At 42.1% G+C, this 26,127-nt stretch overlaps 1 protein-coding gene and 1 long non-coding RNA gene across 21 annotated transcripts in view; one reads left to right on the top strand and one right to left on the bottom strand.

Moving 5' to 3' along the window:
- Positions 1-1,235: 1,235 nt before the first annotated feature.
- ppfibp2a (PPFIA binding protein 2a) lies at positions 1,236-25,482 on the bottom strand. 19 transcript variants are annotated; one of them, XM_081715259.1, is made up of 28 exons: positions 25,106-25,476; positions 22,275-22,423; positions 19,698-19,891; positions 17,699-17,785; positions 16,599-16,712; positions 14,305-14,436; positions 12,049-12,291; positions 11,477-11,569; positions 11,051-11,179; positions 10,091-10,202; positions 9,597-9,629; positions 8,790-8,851; positions 7,868-7,943; positions 7,628-7,716; positions 7,470-7,537; positions 7,192-7,252; positions 6,690-6,731; positions 6,441-6,546; positions 6,143-6,175; positions 5,303-5,438; positions 5,086-5,214; positions 4,831-4,981; positions 4,602-4,713; positions 4,243-4,331; positions 3,994-4,116; positions 3,682-3,807; positions 3,245-3,433; positions 1,236-3,119 (listed from the first exon to the last, which is right to left on the bottom strand). In XM_081715259.1, the coding sequence occupies exons 2-28, from the start codon at positions 22,336-22,338 to the stop codon at positions 2,916-2,918; spliced, it is 2,997 nt and encodes a 998-aa protein (XP_081571385.1). In that variant the 5' UTR covers positions 22,339-22,423; positions 25,106-25,476; the 3' UTR covers positions 1,236-2,915. The 19 variants fall into 19 exon arrangements, with proteins under 19 accessions (XP_081571385.1, XP_081571387.1, XP_081571386.1 ...); XM_081715261.1 differs by having other exon boundaries at positions 12,055-12,291; XM_081715260.1 differs by having other exon boundaries at positions 22,275-22,367.
- Positions 24,297-26,127, top strand: part of LOC113570853 (uncharacterized) — a 30,297-nt gene continuing 28,466 nt past the window's right edge. Inside the window, exon 1 of one of the 2 annotated variants that reach the window (XR_003409928.3) lies at positions 24,297-24,477. This is a non-coding gene — a long non-coding RNA (uncharacterized LOC113570853). The remainder of the gene's footprint in view (positions 24,478-26,127) is intronic. The other variant, XR_014124024.1, reaches the window with a different exon arrangement.

The raw sequence follows: 26,127 nt of genomic DNA, 5'->3' as shown, positions 1-26,127 counted from the left end.
AAGACAGGTCAGTGATTCAATAAGTATTTATTAAGTATTTTCTCTGAATTCAGCATAGCCACAACTCAGACCACACTATCAGTCATTTAATAGCTCTCTGTAAGGAACGGGAGTGGGAGAACCAGGTACACTGCCTAACTGTGATGGCTTTCTCAACACACATTTGCCTTTCTGCACATCTGTCACATATCACTAAGAAAGAACACAGCATGGCATGAACCTCCGAATTTAAAAAGCTTACCTTGAAATAGCAATGGTACCATGCAGTTTTCAAAAAGCATTATGAGGACATATCTCAAACCGTCTAGTTTAAAGGGGATATATATATATATATATATATATATATATATATATATATATATATATATATATATATATATGTGTGTGTGTGTGTGTGTGTGTGCGATATAGCTTGAGCATTTAGAAATTTTAGATAAATGCTGCCTCCTTCTGGTTTATTTAAATGCTTGGGAAATTCTGCTCACACATCTCTTAACTCTCCAGCCAGAATTGTTCAACAAATCACACCTAAACTGGGCGATAGACTGCAAGGTCTATCGTGTTTGTGCCCTCTTCTACAAAAATGACAATCCACTATATTTCTTTTCCCGATTTACTTTAAAGTTGTTTCACAATTTTCTGAACACAATCAACTTGGAACACCTACCACTGTTACATATGGTAGCCTATATTGTAGCCTCTATGCACTGGATTGCACTGAATGCAGATGATTATATTGTCATTCTTTTCAATCTGTGATCTGCATCATTCCGAACTATACACCAAACAGGCCAACGACAGACACCCCTAATATGGACCTACGTGTCTTTATACAAAACCATCATATCAAACTACGTCTGCTGCACGTAGCGTTCATGTTCTTCCACTTTCTCCATCTTAAAACCAGGCCTACCTGACGATGTCGGACACTTGAAGACGCGTTTCAGATGTGAAACGTATGGACATCTCAGCGTTAGTTCATTTTCCCCACTAGTCAGCGGCAACTCCTTTCGAAGACATGCGTTTCAATATATGGAAACTTATGATGTCTTCGCGAAGTTCACGTCACGTTCAAATACGTAGTATACAGCTCTCTTGCAAATGGATTGCCGCTATAAATCGTCGTTATAAATAAGATCTTTAACAAATTCTCTTGTTCTGCTAGTGAAATAAAAAATAAAAGATGACTCTCATGCATAATGAAAATTATCATGTGAGGTGAAAAGTCTGCAGCGTGGTTTTTGCTCTTTTACTTCTGTTCACAACTCTCAGGCCACCTCATAGTGTTTCCAATCGCAATGTAAGACGATAGTAAGTAATTTGGTGAACAACAAATACTGATAAAGTATCATAAATACTAGAAGAGTACCATCGGCATCAGTTTAACAATGAAATGTTTGCGCTACCTGGAAAAAAAAAAAAAAAAGTTTCTTCTTGTTGATTTAGGCCAGTCCAAGCGGGTAACTGCTAGAACACAAAAATGCAGCCAGGGATGTACACGGCATTTGGGCACTTAACACTTGACTGTATTTCTCTGCCACTTTACAGCAGCAATTACCATTTACAATTTTTATTCCGAGGTTTTTTTTTGTTTTTGTTTTTTGCCAGTTGCTGGCCGTATTGCACCACAAATACCAGGAAATATATTTATTTTTCTAATCCTTGTGAATCCACTGGCTTCAAGGTCCAGTAATCAAACGTGTCTCTATAGTATAAGTACTTAAAAAAATGTATGAATGAATGCTAACTAGCACTCAAATTATGTGATCAAATTATGTACATCTATTCAGGATGGCCACAAAGTGTAAATAAACTTAAAACTCACTAGTATGTTATTAGGAGATAGGAGATGGTTGCCTATTCTGTGTTTCCTGTGTCCCTATTAAATGCAGCAGAATTAGTTTAATTGAAATTTAATATACACATTAGTATTATAATTGAGTTTTAAAGTTTTAAACCTGCATATTTTCTCTCTTTTAATCTCACTATGACTGTCCTGGTTAAGCAAATGTTAGACAAATACAAAATATTTTGTATTGGTATCTGTGAAAAATATCTCCATGTGAAAATATCACTTTCTTTTAAACACAAAAATAAAACAAGGACTAAAATACCATAATGTTATATGCTAGTCAGTAAGATGTGGTGCTTTTATAGCAAAGTATATTTAATTAATATTTTTAACAAGGCTGGAAGTTGGAATATGACTGACCATTAACCTGAGAGAGAGAGAGAGAGAGAGAGAGAGAGAGAGAGAGAGAGAGAGAGAGAGAGAGAGAGAGATGGAAGCATGGATAAATGATAAATAATTTGATGCTATTGCATCACCCACATCAACCCTGGTCTCCTGGCATGGGTCAGTGTGGCCATTTGAACACACAAATCATCAGGAACACTACCTTACTTTTGCTGACTTCTAATTAGTGTGAGAAAGCCTAGACACAACCTCACAATAACACTCCTCTGGTGGTCTTTTCCTCTATGTATTGTTGAGTTTCATTTAAACACATACTGAACCTGTCTGGTTGTGTGTTTCCATTTAAACACATACTGCTCCCATTTTCTCTGATTCTGATTCACCCTCGTATTTGATGTTCATAATAATGTAAAGCATTTTGTAGTTCTGATTCAAATTTCTAAGATCTTCTTCACTAATACATTACACCAGCTTTCAGCATGCCAAGAACAATGACACAATAATAAGAAAGTCCCCGCACTCATAAAAAGTCCACATGACTCCCACTTAATGCTCTCCCATATGAATCAGCTGAGAATCTCATCCTTAATTCAACAAGCAGCAGGGGCCGGGCTTTTCTTTTCTGGGCTGTCCATCAGCATGAGGGAGGAGAGGGGGCAAGCACAGAGTCACTGCCTAAAGAGGGCAGCTGCTGACTGGGAAAGGTGGGGTGAAAGGATCAGCTCCTCGGCCCGACGTGATCCACTCTCTCAGAGTTTCTGTCCGTCATAGGGCTCAGACCCCTGAAGCCAGCCTGAGTGTGGTGAGGAGTTCCATTCAAGACCGGTGAGGCCTCCGCTTCCACCGGACAGATGTAGTCCGCAGAGTCGTCGGGCCTCCTCTTCCTCAGGTGGCTGAAGTTTGTGAAGCCCAGCTTCTTCGGCTGAAGTGTAGATGGACAGTGAAGACAGCAGCGAAATGCAACAGGTAAATAAATATTACTACAGAACCCAGCACATACAAGAGATTTAAGCAGTGGTATGTGATGTGAGGATGGTGGGTGAGTACCCGGACTTTGGCAGTGGTTGTGAGGGGTGTGTGCCCGCTGGTGTTGGCATACTCTCGTTTTTCCTGCTGGGCCTGCAGGCCCACAAGATTGTTGAAGTTGGTGGCTAAATGGCGCCTGAGTAGAGTTTTCTGGGGAGGGATGTTGAGCAGCATGGCCAAAGTCTCGGAGCTGAAACGGGGCTCTAGGATCTGAGGATGAATAACACAGAAGCATTTGGTGACCAGAAAAACCTCAAAAAAAATTTTTAAAAAGAAAACACACCATTTTGCAGAGAAAGAGAGAGAGAGAAACATCATACATTACTGTTTGTATGCTAGTCTGCGTCACTATGTTGATCTGACCGGTCAGTAACAGGTCAGTGAATGGGGAGGTGCAACAGTAAGTATTCAGAGCTACTCATTGTGCAAGGGAGAGACAGGTGAGGGAGACAACTCACTATGAGGCCCCCATGGACGCCGCTGCCTCTGAGGTTGGGTGCGTACTCAGCCAGGTCCACAGAGCGAAGCCACTCCATCACCCGGTGGTTCGACCACTGCACCACCTCAGAGGGAGATGTTTTATTCTACCCAGAAACAGAAGACAAGCACCCCGGCCTTATTGGTGAACACAGTGTTTTCTGTCCACCCCCCCCCCCCCCCCATCTGTCAGTGCATTATGATGAATACTGTAACTGCTTGATTAGATTTTTACATTAGCTTATGTATTATGATTTGTGTCTTATTCAGTGAATGATCCTGATCATGCCCACCTCGTCCCCTGGCCTGCGTCTGAGGCAGTGGGGGTTGAACTTGTTCACATGGAGCACATGAATGGCACACTTGATGCTGAGGTGATGGAGCTGACTAGTGACTTTCAGGAACAGAAGATCATTCTGAGAGGAGGATGTGAAAAGAATACTGAAGGTACAAAAACTAGTACTGTGCCAAAGCATTTCTGGATTATATTAACTTTGCTTTACCATCAGGGGTAGTAGAAAAAGACTGCAGTGTGTCCTTACCACGGTCAGATACTGAAGCATTTTGCCATCTACCCTGCTCTCGTGGAACTGGTCCTTGTACTGGGGCAAGCCGATGTCATCCAGCCACCCTATTTCCACAAACCAGAAACATCTGAAAGGCTCCACTAAAATGATACATATTTTAGGAGAATAAAGGCAATTGTACTTGCTCAATAGATGGTAAATATTTCTGTTTAGAGCAAACCTCAATATATGTCCTGGCCATAATCAGCTCATGTAGCGCAAATAACATGAGCTTAAACAGTACAAGTTCTTAGTACATGGTCTGATACTATGCCTCGGTTTTGTGCTTTATTGTAATTGTAATTCACATACATCCACATTACAAGGATACATACTTGTAACCCAGATGTGATCGAGCTCAGAGGATTTCTCCATTGCTTTGCTGGTGAACGACCTGAGGGCCAGCTGCAATTTCTTTCTGTGGAGGGGGTGTTTGATGCCCATCTCCTGTGCCAAACAAATTAAACACTAGAGAAAATCAATACTGACAAAATTTTCAGTTTAAGTGTATTTAAAGAGGCAAAACTTGCAAAAGGTGGACGGTGACATTAAAGAAAGCAATACCTTCTCAAACTGCTGTGGTGTGGCCAAAAGGAGGGTCTGACCACTGACCACCCACTGGCGGGTCAGGTTAACATAATGACCCAGTCCACAGTCCTCCAGCCATCCACAAACCTGCTCTGTGGTCCACTTAGAGAAGGGCACTGTCATATCTCTGTGGAGAAGGAGGAAACCCATATGGTAACACTTTGTAGCCATACAGCTATTTGTAAGATAAAGACAAACGGGGACAATTCACTGGCCAGTGCAGAACGTTACCGGGTCGCCCGAGCAGATTCAGGTGTTCGGGCGAGTCTGGGGCCAGCTGTGGCTCGGAAGCCACCTCTTTTGAATTCAGTGGGCTCTAGATCATCTCCCTGCAACCCCCCCGACTGCGTCCTCCTGATCCTGAACAGAGAATTGTGTTAAAAGTGTCCCTGCTGACTCAGATGGCAGGGGTCCAACCATGATGGCTCAACCATGCAGGCAGACTCACTTTCCCCACAGTCTGCGTATGCTCTTGTTGTTCTTCACAGCTTCCTGTGAAACAGGGGACTGCTGGTCAGATTCCCCTCTAGGCAGCACTGGAGAAGAATCAGATGTGCTTGTGTCCTGCAGTCTTTCTGTTTTTCCTGTGAGAAAAATAAAGAAAACACGTCCATGCTACCAAGTGTTGAACAGTTGTCACTGTAATAATATAAAGACCACAGAGAGAGATCATGCCAAAATAATCTGTCTGCCATTCCAAGCCAGTTGGAAGGATTTCACAAGTCAAATAGTGTGATGCTATCAGTGCAGCTAGCCACTGTTTAAAGGATCATTTACTATGTTCATCTATGTTCAGCACAATTAAATGTAGTCAGTAAGTCGTTTAAAAAATTTCACAATAGCAAGAGAATAAAACACTACACTGAAACTATGTGGCCTCTTTTACAGTATCAAGTATCCCAATGTTTTGATTCACTCTTATTTTAGATTGGAATGGGTAGGTTGCTTATCTCAACAAAAGATAAATAGGTGAGAGCAGAGTAAACATGCAGCTGTGGGTGTTGGCATGGTAACAGACGCCCAAGCATATGGCCCTAGTTACAGCAGCAGCTGCAGCCACAGGTCTGGCTCCAACCATGGCCCACAGAGAGAGAGAGAGAGAGAGAGAGAGAGAGAGTCCTAACCCTGGTCCGGCCTAAACGGCTACCCCACTACCCTACTTGATGAAAGGAGAGCGTGAAACTACATGTAGGAGCACAGGTGGTTTTCGTTTGCTGAATGGGTGGAGGAGAGAAGAGGCCAGAAATACACATCTACAAAACATCTAGCAGATGCCAGCAGTAGCTACCTAAAATGGGAGCGCTGGCACTCCTGCAGCGAACTTCAAGCCAGAGAGGAGGGTTGAGCAAGCCCAGAGGAAGAGAACAGGGAGAGAGAACACACATACACAGGCTGTTATGTAGCAAAAGTTAGCTACAGCGCCACTGAGGCGAAACAACGCATCAAGTGGTAAGCCCAAGCAAGATCAGTAACACACAGCAACCGTCTGTACAGGGCATGTGTGGGTTAAGGGTGCCTTATTTCTCAGGAAGCATAGGAGCATGCTGACGGTTAATGTACAGTGCAGTCTGTGACATGATTCATACGCAGGTCACTGTTCTCGCTGCTTTCTGGAGACCTCTGGGCGTCACTCATTCCACCCTCTGTTTGAGTGAAAACACCCATCTGGGGTCTGAAGTTGGAATTCGGAGTCTGGTAAAGACAATCACAAGTTGCCAAATTTAAGAGCATTTTATTCTGGTATTCAAAGTTGCACTCAAAGTTTCACTGAGCCGAGCATGTCTGACAGCATACCACCAACAGTGTCAGATTAAAAATGAATAAAAATGCAATACCTTCTCTGAACAAACAGGTTGAACAGAAGTCCCGATTACAGTCTACGGATTGAAGGGTTAAACAAATAGATCAGAGAAGAAACAAAATGGACATCCCAGCTACTAAAACCATGTCACGAGTAACCATAAAAAGAGAGACAACAGTGTTTTTGCAGTATGGCTCTTCTGACTTTAAATATATTCAAAGTATTAAAATAACTATACATAATTAATAACCATACATAAATAAGTACGGTTATAGTCCATTTGACTAGCACCTTGTTTTTCCACTATCCTAAGATATTTAAGGTTTAGTCCAGCAGGTGATGCTCTTGAGCAGCTGTAGCTCACTGCTAATAAATTTCCTGAAAGCTCTCCAGAAGGCAGAACAAAAAGCGATTTCTGACCAGTCTGTGCGTGTGTGTCTGTGTGTGTGTACAAATGTGGATTCATTTTTCCAGGGCACTTTTTTTTCGGTGGTGTTTGTAGATGGGAGAAAAACTGGACAACAAAGATGACAAACCTTTTGTGTCACTCCACTTTTCAAGTCCTCCATGCTACAGGACAGAAGTTTGGATTGTGAGCTGAGAAAATAATGCAGAGGATTATTCACACTGATACTTTTAGAATGCCACTCAATAAGCAAGAACTTTTATTTTCCATATGATACTCTGAGGCATGTAAAATAATTTAGCATGGAGTTGCTGATCACAGGCACTAGGACTGCACTGAAAAGCATGATTTGTGCACAAAAACAGTTCAGCCTGCAGCCCACCCAGGCAATACAGGAGACTGGTGTACCTGAATTCTGTCTCTTTCTGAGTGGAAATTGTGGACACAAGAAGGGGAGAGGAAAAGCTGGACATCAGCTGAAAGAAAGACAAGTAAATACCCGAATGTCCAAGCAGATTAACAGCAGCAACTGACGTGTACCCACACCTACACACATAGTCACACACCTCAGAGTGAGCCTTTACTGCGAGAGCCTTCATCCTCACTCCTCCACTTTTCTCTTCTTCCTCAATGCTGACTTGTAAAGCTGAAAGTGCTGGAGCGTATGGGTAAAAATACACCAGTTACTCACAAGACATATGGAATCAAGACAAGATTAGGTAAACAACTGATCCTTCAAGCTGATACATAAACAAAGTGCCTAATTCAGTATAAGCCAAGAGTGTAATTCAGATAAGCAGGCTTACGCTGCAATAGGGTCATGCCATCTCTAAACTGTCTGCAATGGTTCAGGAGGAGGGAGAGCTCCTCTATACGCCGATCCTGCACAAACAAACCAACAAACCTATTACACTGCAATTCGTATATGGAGTATATGAATAACAATGCATTAAAGAACTCTATTTAGAAAATAAGAAACACAATCTAAAACAGGAATGTGCAAAACATACACAGAAAATACAGATGAATTGTGTCACAGTACCAAACAACTACTATCAGAATGACTTTTGAATGTTCAAGATGGAAGAGAAAAAAGTGTGCCTCTTAGAACACAATTCCAAAGCGATGCATAGTGCCTTGATACTTTATGGGAATTATGTAATCCTTCATATTACCATTCTGATTACAAGTTCAATCATCTAACTGGCAATCTGTATAGACAAAGACTGAAAGAAACTTTCCTCAGCCTGAGCGTATATTACACACATGGGAGCAAAGCTAGATGGTGCGTGGGCTAGATTGGACAGCTGCAATCTGGCGACGAGTTCAGAGGACTGGGCAGGTTTTGAAGTGGTGCTCTAGGGTGGAGCCTGCCACATCTCTCTGCAAGTCCATGATTTTTGGCAGGGTCTTGCACCTATAAGTGGGTTCAAATGACCCATTTGGGGAAGAGTTTTGGTGGAGGTCCTGCCAACACCCCATGCCGTTCCCAGACTACACAGCTCAAGGCTCTGCTGGGAACACTGGCTCGTGTATCCTCACCCTGTCACCAGTTAGTGAGAGAGCGGAGGAGAGCCCGCTGCTGGCTACAGCATCGTCATGGTACCTGGCACATCAACATATAATTCATTTTATGAAGAATTTAATTACATTAGTTACTGTATACCCTTGCTGTACTTCATTTATCCCAGCATAATCATGTTTGAATGCCAAGGACAGACATATTACCTTTTCATTATTGGCTGCAATTAGTAATTCCATCCCTGCCTTTAACTTTTGTAACTCTTGATCTGTTGAGAAAGAGACCAAATGAACACCTTTACAAAATCTCTGTGACAGCAGCATGAGGCATGAGGCACACAGTTCTGTGTGCTTTATATAGTCTGGATTTCATTACAAACACAGTGGTTGCAGGCCTGCAGACAGATCTCATTACAGGACCAAGGTTCCTGCATATGGACAAGGCAGTAAAAGAAGAATTATATGGAGAAACACACATTGATTGAGATACTGTATTAGAGCACTGTTCTACTGAGAACAGAGAGGCCAGCATAATTCTTCTAATTCCTCCAAAGGGCAAAATTAAGACAGATTATTAAAATCCACCCTGGTCCACATAATAGACCAGGAGCTCCCACTGAAGCTGTCATAAAGGATAGAGAGTGACAAGGCAGTTTGTTTGATGTAAGGATGGATAAGGACAGGCATGCTTTGATGTGTTATTACATAAGCTTACTGAAGTGCTGGAACAGGAGTAGTAGGCAGGAATGAGTCTGCATAAGCATACCCACTAGAAAGCCAGCCGGAAACAGGGACATACTCGAGCATCAAAAAGCCTCTGAAGAGCAGTAGAGGCAGTGGAAGTGAGTGCCTCCTGTGCAGCTACACGTGGCGCTTAGAGATTTAAGAATCTCATATGTGTATGCACTTGTGTGATGAAGAATCTCTCGTGTTGAAAGGAACTCTAATGTTATGGTAAGTGAGTGTGTGTGTGTGTTCTGTATCTGAGAGTGAATAAATATACTAAAACCTTACGTTTGCTGTGGAGCCTTCTCCTGTATATCTCCTCTAATGTTGAGAGCAGGGTGGAGAGGACACAGAGCCTCTATTAGATACCACATACTAAACATTCGCAGACACCACAAAACACTTGCTATATAAATGCCACACCAGCAGTTACAGTGCATAAACCGCACCAACACTTATTGTGCAGATACCACATGCTGTTGTACATACCACAAATAAACAATTCATACTCTGATGGAACGCACAGCTCTTATATACTTAATTGAACCATTTATTAAGCAGGAAGGTCACAGGTGAGCTATTGTTTAATATAAAATTCTAAGCTTTGTTATGGCACTTACCAACTGATCTAGCAGGTAATTGCAAGAATCAATAGCGTAGATCAAGACCTTGCATGGACCATCATAACCCTTACTATCACAGCAAGAAGAGCAATCTTCATGCACAAGAAGTCACTGTGAGCTGATATAGCCATTAGTAAACCCACAGGATGGGATGTGTACCTCTTTCTGAGCTGTCCACAGAGACAGGGGCTCTGGATAGGAGCTGGGTCTGCAGGTTCTCTATCTCAGCATTCTTACACTGCAGCAGCTGCTGGAGGCTTGAGATCTCCGCCTGTGGGGTAGGGGTTTCTGCATCAATCTTTATGTCTACATAAAGAGTTTTGGTTGACTGGAGGATGATGAGAACTCGCTAGTGTGATAGAATATAACAGGAATTTATGGGAGTGGCTTCAGTACCCTATACACATTTCTATTTCAGGCAGACATGAACAAAATGTATATCCTCAGTATTGTAGAACAAAAGCAGAAAATGAAAATACAGCAAGATATATTTTGAAAGCAGGGACCGCAAGCTTTAAATTGCTACCTTAAATGGCTTCCTTTACTAATATTCCCTTAGCAAACCTTCACATATGTGAACATTTGACTGATGACTTTGTCACACAGTAATTAGAATGGTTCATAGACACGTGAAGGGTGGTGCTTTGCCCCACAGCAATTAGCACAGTCAGCAGATTCCATGCTCCAGGGGCAGTCAGGTGAACTGGTCAGCCAGTGGAAAAGTCCAAGAGTTAGAGCTAAAAACATATGAAGGCTTTATCTGAGAGGAGCTAAACTCACAGAAGCACATCATCTTGTCAATGACATCAAGCCTATACAATAAAACTGTGAAAAGAATATGACAAAAAGAGACGGCACAGGAGCTGTGGAGGCATGAGCAGAAGACCTAAGATCAGGGGTGACAGCTGGTCTGAGGGAGCTAGGAGGAGGAGGAGGTGTGGCAGATGAGAGTTGGAGGCAGAGAATATGAGACTGAGGCAGCTAGGACAAAGAATAGGCAGGACTGAGGAAGGTAGGAGGTAGAGGAGGTGTGGCTGAGGAGGGTAGGAGATGGAAGAGGCAGGGCTGAGGCAAATAGGACATAGAGGAGGCCGGACTGAGAAGGGTAGGAGGCGACACCTGGAGGCTCCTGCTGCGCTCCTCCCACTGCTGCCGCTCCACTTGGAGCTGCTCCACTGAGAGCCTCAGACTGGACAGCTGGGTCACCAGAGACTGGTAACACACGTGAAGAGAGTAGGAGACAGAGAGCTACAGGAAGAGGAGGAGAAGAGACAGAGAGAAACAGAGAGAGAATAAGGGAAGGAAAGAGGAAGACAAACAACGACGCAAAGGCCAAATGTGAAAGGGAACTGGCCAGTACTGAAAAGGGACTGGCGTGCTTCGCTGCTCTAACGATTCCGAATAGGCAAGGTTAAAATACAGAAGAAAAATAAAGAAGTGAGGGGGATTCCTGTAAAGTGTGTGCTGCAGAGAAGAGGATGCAGGCATGTGCTGTACAGTTAGGCCACTGGGCCTTTGGAAGATCACGTACTTCTGTAGCTGTACCTTTGTAGCTTTGAGTTTCTGCTCGCACTGCGACTTCTCGTCCTCGAGCTCATTGACTTTATTTTTGAGCAATCTCAGTTCCTGCAGCAAGCCCTGTTTGGAAGAACACAGCATAAAGATAGGATCACATGGCATGATTACTACTCTGAGCAATGTTTGTTCTCACGCCATGCTCGAACAATACACTGTGCTTGTTTCAAAGGAAGACTCAAAAAGTTCTGTTATGACTTCAAGCTACAAATGATTTAGTTAAGCTTAATAAAACATGGAGCTCTCAAGTTATCCATTTTCATGCTGAGTTAGACATGTCTCCAGACCTTAGAGCAAAATGCAGTGGTACATAAACAGAGCAAAACAAAAAAACAACAAAACCCCAAAACAAAACAAAACAACAAAAAATCTTCAAGCCCAAATAACCAAGCATACCATCACAGATGTATTGGATAAGTAACAGGCATTCATTTTGGTCAGCAAATGACAGAAACAGAAAAAAGCAAGTTTGGTAGCAGGTTCACAGGCCAGTCCAACATTCCAACGAAAGCAGAGATCTAAAAGGTTAACACAGTGCCTACACTTTCTTTGCCACAGCAACAGCGCTCCTCAGCATCTAAACCTCCGGAGCCTGGCTCCAGCATGGGCCCGTCTTCAGCCTCCACTGCCCCACCTGGAAGAGCCTCGGCTGGGCTAGCTCCCGCACCCTCATCGGGGTCCAGTTCCTGGGCCTCTGCGTCCTGTTTCTCACGGATCTTACAAGAGAGCTCTTGCTGAATTCTACACATCTGCTCCTGCAGCTCACTAATCAGATTCACTACATGCTGTCAGAAAGAAGGACAGGACAGGAAAATGAGCATGAAAAATGTAAAGCAAAAGAGGTTGAACTAAGGGGACATGCGTGATATTCTGTATATGCGTGCATTTGTTGTATTCATGCCCATTTGAGTAGGGTCAAACAATCATTGTACTTAGAGCATTTGGCACAGTGACTTACATATTAATCAGAAACTAAATATTCCTTAGTATAAAGAGACTCGGGTTTTGACTTATGCCACTTGCCATGTTTTGCAGTCCAGACTTTTTCCGAGCTGTTTAAGTGTGTCACTCAGCAGGACATTTATAAGACCAGAATAAAACAGCAAAGAGAAAACACCACACAACACAGACTAAAAGCCGCAGAGCTGTTGAGGCTGGCAGGGCCTGGAGGCATCAACCCAGCCACCAGAGTAAACAGCTCCCTGACCCTGTGTGGGTTGTTTTTTTTTGTTTGTTTTTTTCTCGGCATGCCAGGAATTCAACTATAAGGCCTTTTGTTTAGGAGCCAAATGGTAATATTTCATTTCCTGGATATGCAGCTTGGGCATTCTGGGTCTAAATGCAAACCAGATTCAAATGTTGTGTTTATATGACTTCATTGTCTGGCCAGCTGAATCCGAGCACTGAACTGGCCTTTAATTCATTTAACTAATATATAAAGCTTTCCTCTGCAAAACATAACACATATGTAGTGATTAACTTAATAAAAAATATGGTGCACTTGTTTTTAATGCAGAGTTGAATGGAGCAGCCAGACAGACTTGATTTTAACTAGTGTAAACATCAGTTAAGCAATGACTGGCACATGAAGGGAGGAAATGTCATGTGATATAGACAGAGACAGAAAACACAGCAGATGAGAGGATCAGCCCCAGATCACTATCTATAGAGCAGTGCTGAGAGAGCCGGGGTGAGGGCCAGCTCCCCTCGGCTGAGCCCTAGCCCGCCAGTGGAACACTCCAAGCCAGATTGCTGTCATTCCTTCATTTTGAGCGAAGCCCCACAGTTGTCAGAGGAGCTGGTGCAGCTTGTGTGTACAGACCTGGTTAAAATATAGATCGACTTTGACTACTAATCTCTCAAGCACTCAAGACATCTGAACCATAATAAGATGACAAAAACCACAGGCCTTCACGAAGGGCTGCTTTTGAAATGGTGTAACATGGGTGTGACAATTTGTTTGGTTGTTGTTTTGAGTCATATTTACAAGGGAGACAGACAACCTCACACAGACAGAAACACACACACACACACACTCGTCACATGCACTTACAGATGCACAAAGCCTAAAGCAAGGTATATTTTACATCACCAAACCCTAACTGTCATGGGGAACATAGCAATTACAACTGGCACATAAGCCATACTTTTACATTACTGTAATTATGAAAAGGAAAAGTCTCAATTTGTTGTTGCAAAAAGGTTGCTGCTAACACACATATAAATGTGGATGCTCCAACAAAAAAGAGCCCATGTGATCACTGAGCACACTATGTCTGCAGGTAGAACCATAATGTTTTGTTCTTCTCTCCTAGTTTTCATTAAATAGAAAATTTCCACAAATTGAGGACATGCCTTTTTCCAGCCAATGAAAGGATTCAAAAAAAGAGACACTAGAATTGAATTGTGTCTTAGTCTTTAATCTTCTTCTTCTTTTTTTTTTTCTTTTTTTTTTTGCTGTGTTGGGAAGACTGAATGTGAGCCCATGCACTGTTCCACTTACTGCTCCAGTGCCCCAAGGAGCAAGTATTAGTGTAAAGCTTTTCACAGCTGAGTGATTGCATCCAAAACTGAGTCACAGTGAAGCAAGATCCTGAACCTTTCTCCAACTCCCCTCAGAACACATACAGTTAACGAAAACATACTGGTGTAGCATTGTTTTGTGAGGGAAAGCTGCCCAAAGCAGAGCCATATAACCAACTGTACAACTTGCCCTTACTTTATTAGACTACAAGGCTCTCAAACCACCTTAGAGGTTTGCTAGAAGGTTCAGGGGGTAACAAACAGCAGCGTGGTACCTCGGCATTATGCTGCCTCTCCACGGTGTGATTCTGCCTCTCCTCCATGCCTACCAGCTTCAGTTTCAGAAACGAAACCTCATCCATCAGATCCAATTTCTGGGTCTCGAGCGCCGTCCTACTCAGTAGCTCCTAAACAAGTCCATACACGCACGCACATGCACACACATCATACACAAACACACACACGTATGCAGACACAGACGTGGATCTCAGAGAAACCTTTCCTCAAAGAGACTTCAAACATATCCCCGGGCTCTGCTGAGCCCCTGCTTGACTTGGGCTAAATATACACAGCCTATGAGTGCTATATTTGCTTTCCCTCTCAGAGAGCGAATGACATGAGGGGGAGCGCGCAGCTCGAGCTGGGGAGAGTGAGGCCACAAACACGCAGGAGATTAACAGGTGGTTTTCTATTTGTGTGAGAACTGTAGACAATCACCATAAAGAAAAAGCCCACAGACAGACTTAAAACGTACACAGTATCAGTGACAAAAACAATGTTACACTGAGTTCATCGTCTGAAGTTGATTGTAAGCAGTGACACATGTGTCATGTGGTACAGCCCCAGAAAGTATTTCGAATGCTCGACTTTGAGCGGGCTTTCCACGCTGCACATGGAAAATATTAGAGCAGTGTCACTGGAAATGGATTTCATTTTGAGGCCAAAACCTCATAATGACCACATCTCGGGCAAGCACACTAAAAATACTTCCAATCAGAGAAGCCAAAGCTGCAGATTCCATCATCAAAGAAACGCAGAATATAGAAACGTACAATTAACTTCGCAGGAAAACTAGTTTTGCACATGGGGCACAAATTGAAAATTGTTTCTTAATTTCTAGATCAGATGGAGAACTTGGAAATGATGTGGAAATGTCCAAAGTTTTGGAATAGATTAGATATATTTTTTATAAGGTGACGTCTTGTGCTTGTCCCCAACGAGGCTTAGAGTATTCAGCCAGTAAATATCACTGCCTTTGAAAGGCACCAGTGATACTTACCTGAAAGACTGAGCACTTAATTGATCACCACTTGTCAGTTACCTAGCCTCACTGCTTAGCTTGAGTCTTTCTCTCTTTTTGTCAATTACCTAGTCTCAGTGCTCAGCTCGAGTCTTTCTCTCTTTTTGTCAATTACCTAGTCTCAGTGCTCAGCTCGAGTCTTTCTCTCTTTTTGTCAATTACCTAGTCTCAGTGCTCAGCTCGAGTCTTTCTCTCTTTTTGTCAATTACCTAGTCTCAGTGCTCAGCTCGAGTCTTTCTCTCTTTTTGTCAGTTACCTAGTCTCAGTGCTCAGCTCGAGTCTTTCTCTCTTTTTGTCAGTTACCTAGTCTCAGTGCTCAGCTCGAGTCTTTCTCTCTTCTTGTCAGGTACCTTATCATACTGCATATTGAGTTGCTCTCTTGTTTCGTCAGTTACCTAATCTCCCAGCTCTGCTAGAGTCAAGCTGATGAAACCCTCAAACTAACACTCTGCTCACCTGGCCTGAAAACTCCCCATCCCAGCTGGGCACAAACCCAGTCCTGGAACACTACAAAGCCCCTCAAAATATTCAGGTTGCCAAGGCAATGTGAGGGCCAGCAGTCTGGAATCACATGGAGGAATTTCCTCCTGTGAAGCTCCAAACACTCAGAGCTCAACTATGGGCACATCATGTCCAGATTTTCCCCAAAGATACAAGCAAGACCTCCATTTTAACTATAGCCTGGAATTACAGCAGTGAATAGGCTCTTAACTAAAAAATTTGGCACATGTCTGAATAAAACCAAGATTAAGAAATAGCACAAAAGAAACCAGCAAACATGTGAAAGGGGGTAACAATGAACTTACAGATATGAAGAAAACACTGTAAAAACAAAACAAAAAGAACAAAACAAGAACCATGAGCAAAAAGTGACTGTAACAGCAGTAACAGACACACTGTTGGCAACATCAAAACAAAAATATCCACTCCTTAGTGTCTGCTTGTACACTTACTTATTTTAAAACAAAGTGAGCACTAGAAGACACTGGATACGCATTCAGTGATAGATTTCTATACTGTAAAGCTACTACAAAGATAGGAACCACTTTTTGTTTGTGTTAGCATTAATAATGAATTTAATTTACATTTACATTTTTGGCATTTAGAAGATGTGCTTGTCCGGAGCAACTTCCAAAAGTGCTTTGTAATCTACACTCAGAATATATCCTAGCCAGTACAGTAGGCTAGAGTTCAAGATACTGTTGAACTAGAATACTACTAAATACAGGAATCAATGCTGATACCTAGAAGTGCAAAATAAAATGATACCTGTTGCAGCATCTCTTCTGTGGAGTTGAGTTTGTGCTGGTGCTCCTCCAGAGAATTCTCCAAGTCTCTGATCTTTTCTCCTTGAGCCTCTACCTGGTCTGTCAACACACTCACCTGTGTGTTTGTTTACATTTATGACACAAAGAGAGAGAGAGAGAGAGAGAGAGAGAGAGAGAGAGAGAGAGAGAGAGAGAGAGAGAGTCAAATAAAGAGATTATAACAACCCCTCCTGAGCTCACACCCCCTTACAAGCTACAGTACATGAGCTGAATCAGCACTTCTACACCAGCAGTACCTGTCTTTATTTGGCATTCAGGTGCAACGCAAATATTAGTAATTTAAGCAAAGACTCAGGAGCCAGTCCTAGTCTAAACACGTCCTTCACAGGCTGCTGCCCCAGAACTGTTTCTGCAAACAACTGCAACAGAGATACTCGAAACCCAATAAGCCAAGACAAGCCCTGTTCATTTCAATGAGTTTTGAAACAGTCTGAGCTCGTAATCATGAAGAAGCCAAGAAGAGCTGCCCCTATATCTTTAAGAATCAGCGCAGCTGCAACACACTCTAACACACTCACACATCACTCAGAAAAGGTGCTGGTGCCTACCGCTCTCAAGCCCAGCCATCCAAACATGTGACAGAGCAGAGTAAACCCATCCTTCCTGCCTGACTTCAGCTTCACAGGACTGTGTTACCTGATCCGGCCAGTGTTTCTCCACACACCCACCACAGGGGTCACACAACTGTCTGCTATAGGGCATGTTCATATGCAGCCAGTCCACATCCCTCCAAACTGTGGCCAGGTTACTCAAGGGGTTATGGTTAACATAACATTTGCCATGAATACAAAACATTCTGAGGAAAGCCACTATGTCATACATATGTCGTGAATAATTTAGTAATTTGACCAGAAAGTTTCAATAATTCATAAAGACCACAAGGGGAAAAAAAAAGAAGTTATGAATGCACTAGATAATATAAAATATCAAACAGAGACCAACATGCACGCATGTGCACAAAGTCACCGTACACATGCACAAACATATGCATGCACAGACTTCCACAATGGCATTACAATACAACCAATACAACCATCTTACCTGTAACACAAGAGATTCCTTATCTCCCTCTAGTCGAGACAGTCGCTCTTGGTAGCTCTCATTGTTGCCTAGTGTCCGCAGATTGACCTGAAGACCAGTGGTCATCCATATATAGTATTACAATTACATGTGTCTAGAGTGCTACTTACTGCAAGATAAAACAGGCAGGAGAAAACATGTCCGTTTCAAACATGTAGACTGAGAGGATTATAACGGCAATCACCCCTGCTTCCTGGGAGTCCTAGAGAGAGGTTTATCCATCAAATGTTTGTTGCTCCAGCTCCAAGCTGAGCACCTCGCCCTGCATATATGCTCATTCATGTGAAGAATCTATGTCGACTTCCCTGCCCTATATTAGCTTTCCACTCTGGTCCGAGAAGTGCTGTTAAGCTCCTCCTTAAGAATCGTAAGTGTTCATACTGCCAACTCTTCTATTCATGCAAGAACAACTACATTTTTTTTAAGTGACCTGTTAAGCTGTCCACTCTGGTCCGAGAAGTCCTGTTAAGCTCCTCCTCCTTAAGAATCATTGGATGTTTTCCTACTACCAACTCTTCTACTTATGTACAAAAAAAAAAAACTCTAGTGATTGTTTAAGTGACCTTATAGTGACTTCTACTCTACAAGGCCAAGTGAAACATACAGTTCCTCTCCAAAGAAATACCAAACGATGTAGCATCTTACAACTTCCAATGGTGTACACAACCAATATAATCAATGCAGTACAATTTCTCATCAAAAAAATCAATAAAAATTTAAAAGGAAATACAAAAATAACCATCATAGTCAGGCTTACCTTTTTAAGCCACACAAAATGTTTGTAAAAATCAATGTCACACTCCATGATTCAAGGCCATGTTCCTGCTAACTTCGTTTCTCAGTTACCAGAACAATGACTACCTCAGTGCTGGAATCAAATGCAGAACTAAACACAGCAACATGCAGAGCTCAAAGCTACTTCCTCTGTGTCTCCTGTTTCTAAGCACGTAGCTCGCTCTCTCCAGATGAAGTTTGCTTCAGGTTCCTGAGCATCTGGTTTGGAGCACTGAGAGAGCTCCAGTCTCTAATATAAGGCTGCAGGCTGCCGACTGCAGTCTCACCAGCTGCCCTCTTTCGTCCTCCCTCCCTTTCCTCTTTTCCACATTCTCCTCCTCCTCCTCCTCCTCCTCTTCTTTCTCTCCCTTGCTCTTTTCCCCTCTTCTGTGCTAATTCTATTCCACTGTTTTCTATTTCTTTTTCTCATGCCCCACAGCATACAAGCGCTGATTTACCCTCACAGGCTGCCTCTGTGTCTGTCCTCGCTCAGCTCTCATTAGCGTGTACTCTGGAGGCACATCTGAATGGCGTACTCCCTTTGTGCACACATGTTGCACTGCAGGCGGGAGAGAGAATAAGGGTGGCGAGGGTAGTCGAGGAGTAAGGGAGGTGAAAGTACAGTGAATGGAAAGGAAGAGAGAACAGGAGAGAAACTACTAGGAAGCAGAGGGGTGAGAGATGAATACTGAGGCGAGGGGGGGCAAATGGTATAGGGGAACAACAAGGAAAATGGTTGATGGAAATTTTTGAAAGGAGTGGGGGTAGGAGGCTGAGACCTCCACCCCAACCCAGTACCTTCAGCCTCTGTTTCTCATTATTGGTGGACTGCATTACCCAGAAACCCTCCGCAAAACCCATTTCCTTTCCCAGTCCTCCCAGAGTGGCCCCAGGGTGCAGACTATCACACTTGGGAATTGTCTGATGGTGTAGGTATACATAGCATAAGCTAAATGACTTTGCTTTGCTTAAAAATTAATATTCTTCCATACTTACTCTCTTGGTAACTTTTTCTAACCTTTGCCACATTATGTTTTTTTGGGGTTTTTTTTTTTAACATTTTTAGACACCTAAATTCATCTTTAAAGCCTTCATGGTAAGAAGCACATAGTACCAAAAAAAACCACAAAAAATCCTGTTAGTCCTACACTACACTTCAGACAGAGCAGTCCCACCCACTACTCACCAGGCCTTTGTCCAGCCACAGCAGAAGTGTGTGTGTTGTGGTGGTGGGCAGTTGCCTCCTCAGGACATTCCTGTGCCCCACGCCCACCTCAGCATCCAGACTGCCCCTCAGCTCCTCGGCCAGACGCCGTTCCACAGACGGGACTGGGACCAGGGCACGGGCCGCCTCACTTTCCGGCCCTGCAGCCTTGGAAACTGTAGTGGAGATAGGCAGATGTGGGCAGGCCTTGTCTTGGTGCCAGAGTTTGAGTTTTCAACCCATTTATGTTTTGGGTGATGTGCACACAACTTGTGTATGTTCTGTGCTGTAGTGCACACATGCTTATGTTTAGAACTTTAATAGCACAGCTTTTCAGGTGTCATCAAAGACAAGCTGCAACTTTTACAACAGCCAGGAACATGTTTCTCTCATTAGTCAAACTTCCTTTGCGGTTAATGGTTTTAGGGGAACTAACAGGATGAGGCCACACACATTGCTTTTAGTGCTTCTGTGTGTTCTGTTTTTACCTTTAGTCCTCAATTAAAAATAGTTTAGGTTACCAATACTTATAGCGCTCTTAAAAGTACTAACCCAATACATGTGATTAGTATATGTAAAATATATAGTATAGTACACGTAATAGTATGGCAATATGTTTATGAACTAGAACGTGACTTATGGTTAGTTTCTGTGAACATGAACAGTTAACATCTATATCCACCAGATGGCAGACTCTCAATTTCTGAAAAGAGCTCAACACGACTGGAGAACTCCCACTTTAACTGGGCAATTTTTAGAACATTTCAAATTTTCAAATTTTCGAACTGTTAAATTCTGATCCTCTCCGATTTAAACATACACTCCCTGGGATGGCCCTAAAGTCACCTTCCATATTAAAAAGGAAGGTATGTTTTTGGATCAAGGGCTATTTTTTTCCCCCAACATGAAAACCTTACAGTTAATCAAATCAGAAAAAAAATACTTGACTATGTTTTTTGAAACTTCTTGCTGAGGCTGGATTGAGTTTCCCGTTATAGATGACTGCAGGTAAAATGGCAAAACCACTTTTAGAGATGTCAGAGGCATGGCACAGTTATCTCGCTTCCCACAAACCACCTCTTCCCACAGGCCACCTCTTCCCACAAACCACCTCTTCCCACAAACCACCTCTTCCCACAGGCCACCTCTTCCCACAAACCACCTCTTCCCACAAACCACCTCTTCCCACAGGCCACCTCTTCCCACAAACCACCTCTTCCCACAAACCACCTCTTCCCACAGGCCACCTCTTCCCACAAACCACCTCTTCCCACAAACCACCTCTTCCCACAAACCACCTCTTCCCACAGGCCACCTCTTCCCACAAACCACCTCTTCCCACAAACCACCTCTTCCCACAAACCACCTCTTCCCACAGGCCACCTCTTCCCACAAACCACCTCTTCCCACAAACCACCTCTTCCCACAAACCACCTCTTCCCTCAAAACACCTCTTCCCACAAACCACCTCTTCCCACAAACCACCTCTTCCCACAGGCCACCTCTTCCCACAAACCACCTCTTCCCACAAACCACCTCTTCCCACAAACCACCTCTTCCCACAGGCCACCTCTTCCCACTGCACCCTGAATATATAATGACTCGGTATGTGTAAGTAATACCACACTACTGAAAAACTGTTCACACTACCATGACCTGAATGTCACTGAGATATGACAAATGTTTTTTTTTTTCTTAGCAGTATCATGACCTCCAAATTCAGTGCATTTTTACCTCAGTGTGAATGCATTGTATGTAACTTCAGCGCAACGTGGACTTTCATCCTTTAGCCTCGGGGTGTTTATCTGATTCTCAAATTTAACAAGCTCTGAAACGCAACACTGGTAAAGTCTATAAAATCAATCCACACTCTTTCTTGAAGGGGATTAACTCAAACTCAGTTTAAGTTCCTTTTTATGCACCTCCGAGACCCTCAAAAGTATGTCTGTTGGACCTATTAAGGAGTCTTCCATGAGTGTTATTCTGACTTTCCCATTAGTGCTGGATGCTTCTTGGTGAATCACTGTCTGTAATTGCCTTCTTAGTGTTCTGCTTTAACCATGCACCATCAAAGACTATTGGAGATGCTGCTGTGCTATTCTCTCTCGTGGTAAGTAGAGCTGGCGTAAAAGAGTAGAAACTTGTTTTTACTCCTTAGGGGCCAGAGGGAACACACTAGCAGAAAAAAGATCATGATGTGTAGAGGCAGAAAATAGGAAAAAGATAAAGTTTTGTAGACATTTACAAAGTGGTATGGGGTTCTATATGTAGCCATTTACAGCTGTCAAGTTTTATCACGATATTTCATGATGATCTCTGATTTACTGCTACTCCTACCCTGATGAGCTCATGTCATGGCCTTGAAGCAGTTTTAAACAAACTGTCAAATAACATGTTACATACAAACCACTATGTATAAACAAATGATTTGTGGTACACTTAGGTCATTCTGTATTCACACATCAATTTAAAAAACAAAACAAAACAAAAAAAACCCAAAAAAACCCAACAACATCAGAGAGATGAATGCAATACTTGTAATTGAAGTGTAAATCTTACCGGCAATAATGTCATCCACTTGCTCTAAGGCTGCCTCCAGCACGTGACTGGCATCTGATGCCATGGTGAGAAACTACCTCTTCAAATTTGGAGCTTCAGGAGGCAATAGTAGACATTAGGAAATATCCATGCAGCCATCAAAGTATGCACTGCAAAGCCAAGATCAGCGGGGGAAACAATAATTTAGATCCAGTCTGATTTTCTAGATCCACCCAAAGGAAAAACAACAGCAGATGCTGGGGACTGTGTTGCATATATTCACAGTGGAAATTTCTTTGGTTTGAGACTTTCCTCTCATTTGTCAGCAGCCACTCCCGCTGTTGTCCATATTTCTAGCCCACTGCAGTGGAATGGTGGTGTGGTATATTAAAAAATATATCTATTTGCATAATTGATTTATCTGAGCTTAAATTAAGTGCCAAAAATGTGATTAGTACTTGACCAAATACACACAAATGACCACCATAATACCCAGGTTACACAAAGTCCACTATCTCAAAATTATTTTGTCATATTGGAATATAAAGATAAGCACATATTCATTCAGCAGTACCCACAGCTCTCTGCCTCAACTATGCTGTAGTAAACCCTGATAAGCAATTACAGAGTAATATGGCCCTTCTCCTGACACATCATTAAGGACCAAGTTGACAGTGCAAGATACGGGAGCTGATGAAGTGCAAAAAGTGGACCCTAATGACAAGATATTTGAACACATACACATGCAGACACACGCCATATCATACACATACATGCAGGCAGACAGATAGACACACACACACACACACACACACACACACACACACACACACACACACACACAAGCCAGCTAGGCAGCAGTAATCACTCTGGCAACACAGATTACATAGCCCCCTTGGTGACAACATCTGACAGCTATTACTGCAAATAGTGTGTGAAACACCTGACATCATAGCTGTCTAAATAATTAGCATCAAAACACACATACATGCACATGACTCTTTACACACACACACACACACACACACACACACACACACACACACACACACACACACACACACACTACCCCTGAAATGCAATACCTTATACCCCTAACACAGGAAGCCAGATGAAAGTAGTAATTACCATAGTCCTATGTAAACAAGGACCTCTTTTGTATATGAAACTATTCATAGTGATTATTAAGGTAAGTTTAATTTTAGTTTTACATAAGAATGCTCTTATAGAGAACACATAAATTAAGATTTAGTTATGCACATATTGTAGGGCCTTTATTGACCTTCTCAGTCCAGGCTGAACTGATAAACTTTTCTCAAACTGAAAAATGAAACAAGAAAAATAACAGATTACATTCAAATGTTAATATACAGGTATGTTTATGCTTGGAAAGTAACTGGCAGCAAGACTGTGCTAATATTTTAGCACAGTCAATAATATTTAAAAGCCAAAATAATCACTCATAATCACCTTGGGAATAGCTTGAGGCTCTGAAGCATGAGCGGGGAGCGGGAGCATAAAGTGAGCAAAGTTCAGGCACGTCATCCTGCAGCTGAGACACAAACCTGCTCACCCGCATTAACTGCAGCCCCCAAACCAGAGCCCGCCTTGAGAGGACCGTGTTACAGGGATCACACTCAACTGGTTTTCACTTTGGTAATGAGAGTAAATTACAATAAAGATTTAAAGTTTATCCTTCCCAACTTTTAGCATCAGCTTCACATTGGCATAAGGAAAGAGAGCAAGAGCATGAAACCTCTCATGTGGAGGGAAACATCTGTTGCTGTTTTTTTCCGCTTTATCAGGCCTCTGATTCACAACATGCTCTAGTGACAGTGGCATTTTCTTCCTTTCTTTTAAAACTTCTCAAGATTTGATCATGAGTTCCAAATGGAGCAGTGATCGGCTAATTAAATAGGCTATTAATAAAATTGTGCAATTTGAGAAATCCAGAGCACTTTCAATAGATGACTCATCTGAGTGGAGTATCATTGTGTCTTCCGGAAAAGAGGCAGATGCACCCCACACTATTAACATAGCACTGCTGGGTACAAATAGATGCACCCATGTGCTCTGGCGCATGATGCTTTTAATGATAGTACAGCAATTAAACTCAATCTCCTCAGGCAGGCAGCACAGGCCTATCTCACACACACTGGCACCATATGGCAAGACTCCCAGCGACACTGCCTCATAGTCAGAGAGAGAAAGACTGCATCCAAAAGTAAGTCCATGTTCCATTTTGTGTTCATATTATAATTATCTTAATTCCACTGGTTTTCTAGCTATGTGCAGTACTTCAAAAAATATATACCATTTATTTATGAGCGTGCGGAGCAAAGCCTCAGTTGATTCACACACAGCGAATCATGCCTTAAGTATAAATTATTCTCATCAAAAATCATATTAAATTATATATTTTCTATTATATAAATTACATATATTCTATCCTCATTAAATTATTTTTAAGACACCTTAATCAGTGCTTTGCTGTATAACATGGGTTGGTTTTAAGTAGTCTTAAGGGTGAGGTTAGTCTTTGCAATCTTATATAAAGAAATTTGAAACATTTATAACTCCAAATTATTAACGTCCTTTGCACTAATAAGACGCATACGCATCGTAAACTACACTGCTGACAAGTTTAGTTATATCAGTGGGTAGCAGAAGTATGTCAGGTACTACTATCAGAAGTGTCTTATAAAACAACACTATTAAAATACATTAAACAAAGACACACGTGTAGTTGTGAACCGAACTGTACAGTCCCATTCAGTTCATATGCACTCAAAAAACTACTGAAAACACACTCTAAAACAACTGTGAACGGGAAACGAAAGCGACACACTTACCAATAAGCGCATTGTTGGGCTCCACTTCTTTTTCCCGAGATGAACAGGTAAATACAAGGCGACTGATATGATACTACAATGATGTTTCGCTCAGTTCTGCTGTTAGCCCAGCTTGAGCTCTTTAGCGCCCTCCTTAGGTTAGCCTGAGAGTTGTCTTTCTGTCGATGAATAATGAAATCTACATATAAGACAAACCATTTACAGTGGTAAAAACAAAATCTAGGACAAACTAATCTTTCAACAAAGTCCAGAGACTAATGTGATGGAAATTAGACTGCAGCCTCTAAATATTGTTTAAATATAGTAATTCTAAAAAAATTATCGTTTCACAAAGTTACTGTCATAATTTATTAAAATGTACTCGATAGACCTATTTCTGTCGTTGGTTTACCCAGATTACTCAAGGCAACGCCTACTTGTGCTATCCACCCAGTGGCGCAAAGCGACTATACAACTTTTTTTAATTTATTTTTTTATGTTAATATTTTACTGCGAGTTCATCAAATTACCAAAACAAGAAACAAGGACAAAGCATAGAAAACCATATTTTGCATAAATCTGTTTAAATATCTATAGGTTAAAATAGTCCCACAAGTTTGTGTCCTTAATATATTCCTTGTCTGTCTTTTCAGTTCAATTCATTTTTAAAGACATTTGTTGCTCAGTAGTCATTCTGCTTATAGTTATCCAGAGCTTAGATTACAAATGATAAACCACAAAATATCAAGTTTTAGTAAATCCTTTCTTTTAAATTCTCATAAAATATACGTTTCATATTCATTTCTATCCGTAGACCCATATCTTTCACTTTGTGTCTTACTTCTTGAGAATCACAGCAATCTAAAAGGTGCTCTAAAGTTTCTACGTCTTGATAATTTGGAATGGATCACAAGGTTGTGTTGACAAAACAACTCCACCTTACCACAACTCTCACTCAAACTCTTCTAACTGCTATTACCCACAAAGTACCTTTTAATTTAGCTATTAATTTTTACCCTGTACTGCTTTTGTTTGCTGCATTG

This window comes from Electrophorus electricus, chromosome 6 (assembly GCF_041902795.1).
Source record: "Electrophorus electricus isolate QZ-2024a chromosome 6, ASM4190279v1, whole genome shotgun sequence".
In the NCBI taxonomy this organism is placed as follows: domain Eukaryota; kingdom Metazoa; phylum Chordata; class Actinopteri; order Gymnotiformes; family Gymnotidae; genus Electrophorus; species Electrophorus electricus.
This window is presented reverse-complemented; position numbering and strand designations above follow the sequence as displayed.

Coding starts and splice junctions, on each gene's coding strand:
- ppfibp2a (XM_081715259.1), bottom strand. CDS start 22,338: ATGGCATCAGATGCCAGTCACGTGCTGGAGGCAGCCTTAGAGCAAGTG. Junction 19,892..22,274: donor AGTGGATGACATTATTGCCG/GTAAGATTTACA, acceptor TCTCCACTACAG/TTTCCAAGGCTGCAGGGCCG. Junction 17,786..19,697: donor TGTGGCTGGACAAAGGCCTG/GTGAGTAGTGGG, acceptor ACTGGTCTTCAG/GTCAATCTGCGGACACTAGG.